The 5,833-nt window shown below is 57.7% G+C and overlaps 1 protein-coding gene across 1 annotated transcript; it reads right to left on the minus strand.

Annotated features, from left to right (window-relative positions):
• Window positions 1–1,962: 1,962 nt before the first annotated feature.
• LOC125514336 (galactan beta-1,4-galactosyltransferase GALS1-like) lies at window positions 1,963–5,531 on the minus strand. The gene is made up of 2 exons (XM_048679645.1): window positions 3,453–5,531; window positions 1,963–2,612 (listed from the first exon to the last, which is right to left on the minus strand). Exons 1-2 carry the CDS (start codon window positions 4,901–4,903, stop codon window positions 2,264–2,266), a joined length of 1,800 nt encoding a protein of 599 aa, XP_048535602.1. The 5' UTR covers window positions 4,904–5,531; the 3' UTR covers window positions 1,963–2,263.
• Between the last annotated feature and the right edge of the window lie 302 nt (window positions 5,532–5,833).

Raw genomic sequence — 5,833 nt, forward strand, 5'->3', positions numbered from 1 at the left:
CATGCGTGGCATCTAACAACGGTTTTGATGTTTTTATATGGTATTGGTTCTCGTAGGTGCACGACTTCTCGATTTCCACACTTAAACCTGATTACCAATGTACGGCTTGATGCGGGTCATGTTTGTCGACACGAGCATGGAAAAATCTGAATTCAATCAAACTCAACTTGTTTGCTGCCCGTGGAGTAGCCAGAAGATTCAGTGAGTGGGTTAAACGCCCAAATGTGACAAAAGGCATCTTAATTTAACTCGGCTCTCACACAAGTCATTTTCCCAGGGGGTTTGCATGGGGTTTTCACTCTTTGCATGGGGTTTTCCCAGGTCATTTGCCACTCTTTGCATGGGGTTTTCATGATTTGCCCCAAGGTTGTCTCAATGGCTAGTGACCCCAGCTCCACCCATCAATCTGGACCGGAGGGAGGGGGGCAAATCATTAAAGTTAGAAGTAAAGTGTAGGCTAAGATTAAATTTCTCCATTTTCTCATACCCAGGGGCCAGAAAAGATGGACGGTGTTAAACCAGGTCAACAATAGCAAAACTATAGCTAGTCAAATGGGCCGTTTTTTTTGGGCCGGCCCATGAGCACATCGGCACGGCCCGATTACGCACGGCACAGCCTGATTATATATGGCCCAACATGTAAAAATGGGCTAAAAACCCTCAATGCGTCAAATAACAGGCTGAAAATATGCGGCCCACCGTGCTAAACGGGCCAACGTGCCGGACCGTTTACTAACTGGGCCGTTCCTGGACCTCAGGCGCAGCACGCGGGCCAGCCCGGCCCGGCCCGTATAGTAATCATGCCCTGGCGGGCCATGCCGGGCCAGGCACGATTACGATGGGCTAGGCCGTGCCGGGCCGGCCCGGCCCGTATAGTAATCGTGCCCTGGCGGGCCGTGCCGGGCCAGGCACGATTACGATGGGCTGGGCCGTGCCGGGCCGGCCCGTCTGGCCAGGTATAAGCAAAACCTAGGTCCGAAGGCCAGCAGCTGTATTCGCATGCGGTGGCAAAATTTCTTGTTTGACCCTTTTTCGATACCTATTCGAGATCTGACCCTTTTGCTACCGCCAGGGACTTACCATCAAACAGAATGACGGTAGCATGTACAACCCTACCGCCAAAGTGCTCGGCGGTAGGCACGAACACGCATTGTGTTCAATACTTAGTAAATTTTTATGGTAGTGGCGGTAGGCAGTTATACCCTATCACCTTGGACCCTGGTGGTAGCAAAAGGGTCAGATCTAAAAAAAATTCAAACTAAGATCAAATCTCGAATAGGTACCGAAAAAGGTCAAAACACGAAATTTTGCCGCGTGCGGTGGAATGCACAGAGCACCGATCTTGGAAGAGCGCTGCTATGCAGACGACTCAGGGTGCACGATTCTTGCACGACAGTGCTAATCAAGCCGTCCATACCTATGAGCAAACTACGACATACCAATGGATTCACCATCGTCCAGTTTTCGTCTGAGCAAGTATCGTCTGCGTAGTAGCTTCGATCTTGGAAGGCGGCGGAAATCCAAAAACCCCCGTGAACCAATCATCACAGCACGCGCCGCGCCGCGCATGGAGATCCACTCCCGCAAGCCACAGCGACGCGCCACCGGCGGGGCGGCCGCCGCTGCGCAAAGCGGATCAATCTATCCAACGCGCGCGTGCACGCACATGCAGCGACCGCCCATCACGCGCTATCATTCCGGCCTGTCTGCCCACCGTTCGTCCCTCCCATGCCAGTCTCAGGCCCATCACCCCTGACCGCCGGCCGGCAGACCTGTTGCAATCGAAATCTGGAAACACCCACGGTGCCAGCCGTTTTTGCCTAACCCGGAAAAGACCACAGCTCGTCTTCCCTTCCCGGTTTCGACCCATCGTCCCTGGTTTGCTGACAGTCACACGGCCAGAAAGATCACAAATGATGTAACAACGAAAAGCAGAAACGCCTCACTTTTTGACACTTTGTGTATGTGACCCCAGAAGGAGATGAAAGAATCTAGCAGCAGTAAAAAGCCAACATCATCAGTCTACACACACAGATCTGTAAACGAATGTGGGGGACAGGCAGAAAAAGGTGAAGAAAACGCAGCAAAAAGCAGATCCCCATTACTGAAGGGCCGGCCCAACGAAGAACCAAAACTTTACACCGGCCGACCTGCCTCTTCTAATAAAACAGACTCTCCAGTCCACACATCCTAAATAAAACATCAGCGTATATGTACCAGCACCAGCAGGCAGCGGCCACCACCCAGCAGCTGCTTGTAATTATCATGTAAGAGACGACGATCCGATGGTCTCGTTCTCGAACCGCCGGACCTCGCCGGCGAGGCGCTTCATGGCGTCGTCGTACACGTAGGGGACGCCCTCGAAGGTGACCTTGCGGCCGCTGCCGGGCCGCGGCACGAACTCCTGGCAGGGCTCACCCAACACGTTGATGGAGTTGTGGTAGTGGTAGTACCTGATCAGGGCCTCCGTCTTGTGCGTCGACCTCCCGTAGATGTTCTGCGACATGTGCACCCCCGTCGCGTACGCGTTCCGCGCCTGGATCGCGTACTTGCGGTCGCGCCGCACCCTCGTGATTGAGTTCCGGAACACGAACTTCTCGAATCCCCATTCCCTGCATCGTCGGTGAAATGTGCATTGTTAGTTCAGATAACATCGTTGCTATGTATTAGTTTGAAATGTAAGATCAACAATGAAGACAAAGACTGTGCTAAAATTTAGTGTCATGATGAATAAGGCAAATTCTATTTACTGGGCTCAATTCATCTTTGTTTCCAGGCCGGTAGAAGGCGATGCCTTTACTGTGGAACCAAATCATGATATACTACTAAGGTTTTTGCCTCAGTGGTGAAAGCTGGAGAACAGAATGTATTAAAGTAATTGGCTTTGTTTGTGAAACCAACTGATGTTTTACTAACATTTTTGGCTCAACAGCGAAAGATGCTGGAGAACCAAATGTCTTAAAAGTAATGTAATGACCTTTGGTTGTGACACCTAATGATGCTTTAATTAACTGCTTTGCAGGACTCAATTTGACCCAAAAAATTGGTTAATGATGAAAGCTGGAGAACAGAAGGGAAAGGTGTCAACCGCCATGTTGCCTTGCAGGACTCAATTTGACCAAAGGAAATCTAACCAGTTTTTAATTAAATTAAACGTGCAAGGTCGAACTCAAGCAGCTCAGTGCCCAATTGTTCAACGGACTGCATAAACAAGTAGTAACTGCTTTGAGAATGTTTGTTTGTTTGATTAAACAACACAGCCAAGGTTCAACGGCTAAATTATATATCTGGGAATGCAACCAAACCCGTAGGACAAAATGTAGGAGTATTTACTACCAGCCTGAATCTGATACACCTGAAGCTAAATTTGGGAGGCGGCGCGACAGAGATCTCGCAATCATAAATATAAAACTGAATTGCGAATGGACAGATACGGGATAGACATCACAAACCTTGAGTAATCGTTCCTCGGATTCTTGACGCAGAGCTTGGTGGACATGGGATTCTGCTCGATGGTGAACTGCGTGTACCCCGAGAGCCTCCCGAGCACCTGGTCCAGAGCCTGGCCGTTGGGCAGGTAGAGGTACTCGTCGACGTCGAAGAAGAAGGTCCAGTTGGCGGCGTGCCGGTACCGGTGCAGGCAGTCGTTCACCACCAGGAACTGGTTGTAGTAGTAGCTGTCGAACTCGGCCTGCGCCCGGACGTCCTGCACCGTGACCCGCCCCGCCCTGATCCACGGCTCCAGCACCGCCCGCACCTCCGGGCTCACGCCGCCGGCGTCGTGGAAGACGAAGTGCGACCTGGGCCCGAAGAAGTGCGCGTGGTACGCCACCCACTCCCGCATGCGGTCCGCGCTGAGGTTGCCGTAGAGCGAGGAGCCGCAGTAGAGGTAGTCGTACTGGAACGGCGGGCTGAAGGCGGCCTCGTCGTAGGCGCCCGGCGCCTCCTCGAGAGCGACGAACCGCTCGTACCGGCGGGAGGCGGTGGAGTGGTAGGCGTGCACGAGCAGCCTGCCGCCGGCGTTGGCGGCGTTGGGGTTGGACGGGAAGGTGCAGTTGACGACCACGGTGGTGTAGACGCGGCCGTAGCCCCAGTCTGGCAGGATCTTGTAGGCCTTGGTCCGGACGGCGCGCGGCGCCGGGTCGGCGGCGCTCGGGTTGGGCTGCCACTCGCACTTGAAGTAGGGGGTGCCGAACACGTGCGTGGGCTTGGACGCCAGCCCCACGATGGCGAACGTCCGCGGCCCGCCCCGGTACGCGCCCATCTGCACGAACAGCGCCGCCGCGCTGCCGTACGGCCGGAGCACCCGCTTGTTCGGGTCCTCCGGGCGCACCGCCGCGCTGCCGGACGGCCGGGGCACCGGCCTTTTCGGCTCCTCCGCCCGCGCCGCCGCGGTTACGTGCGGCCGCGGGAGCACCGGCTTGTTCGGCTGCTCCGCCCGCGCCGCCGAGCTGACGTGCGGCCGAGGGAGCACCGGCTTGTTCGGCTGCTCCGCCCGCGCCGCCGAGCTGACGTGCGGCCGAGGGAGCACCGGCTTGTTCGTGTTCGGGTCCTCCGCCCGCGCCGCCGGCTTCGCCAGCTGCATCGGAACAGCGGCGGCGGCGGCGGGGATGGCCGGAGCCGACGTCGCCACCGGTGCGGTCTTGGTAGCTGCGTCGGAGGACGTCGAGTTGGCGGAGTGGACCTTAGTGTTGTTGGCGAGGGGGAGGGCGCATGGGGGCGCGGAGGCGGAGGAGCGGGCGGCGGCGAGGAGGGAGCCGTAGGGCTGGAGCTGCCACAATGCGACGAAGAGCGTGAGGAAGGCGAGCGAGGCGACGAAGAGCTTGATGTCGACGCACGGGGCGGCGACGAACGCCCCACCGCCACCGCCGCCGCCGCCTCCTCCCGCGTCTTTCTTCTTCATGGCACGCACGTACGGTTACGGACACGGCTCTGCAACCGAAACGGCCACCAGCTCCCCGATCCGCCTGCGCGGCCGGCCGGCGCTCCGCTGCGGGCTCCGCTCCCGTGCTCCGGCCGGACCACTGCTCCGGTTGCGCGCCGCGCTTGCTTTCCCTCCTCCGTCCGCCCGTCCGCCCGTCCGTCCTGGTTATCTTTCTCGGGAGCGGGCGAAGGGCTGGGTGGGCGGTAAAAGGCGAGAGAGGTTCGATCGAGATGCGGGGAATGTGGGGGGTGACGGAGCGGAGGGAGGGGAAGGTGGCGGGGAATCGACGGGTCGGTCGGTGCGTCGACGTTGTCGACGGACGGAGCGGGGGAGGGAGGGATTGTTCTGGACGCTGCGGGTGAGAGGGAGGCGGGGGGCGGCGCCGCGAAGCAACAGTCAAGGCTGGCTGGCTGGCTCAGGGAAGGAGGGAGGGAAGGAAATGAAGGCGCGTGTGAGAGAGGTACTGGTGGTGGAGTGAGTTTAGGGCGATTTAACCGCCGGATCCGCGCGGTCCGTAACGCAGGCCACCAACCGCGTTCGTAGGGCGTCGTGGCGCTGGCGGTGAGGAAACTCTCGGAAGGAAATCAAGGCCCGCCACCGGACAAGGCGTGCGGGAGCGGCCGCCAGTTTGGCCTGGCTTGGACCTGTCGCGAGCCCGGGCATGCAAGCAACAGCGCCGCGGCTCCGTGGATCGGAGACGGGTAGGGTTGTAGTACAGCGACGGAGTGGCTCGGCTCGTCTCCGGTGGAAAAGCCGTCGCCTGCACGGTCTCGCTTCGGGCGGTGCGCACATGGTTGATTGGTCGTGGGTTGTATACAGTGTATACGCTCCGCGAGGACATCTCTCAGCGGAAAAATAGACGCTCCTTATAACGGCGAGGTTAGGGAATTCTCCTCATGCGACCACATT

Source organism: Triticum urartu, chromosome 6, assembly GCF_003073215.2.
Source record: "Triticum urartu cultivar G1812 chromosome 6, Tu2.1, whole genome shotgun sequence".
NCBI lineage: Eukaryota > Viridiplantae > Streptophyta > Magnoliopsida > Poales > Poaceae > Triticum > Triticum urartu.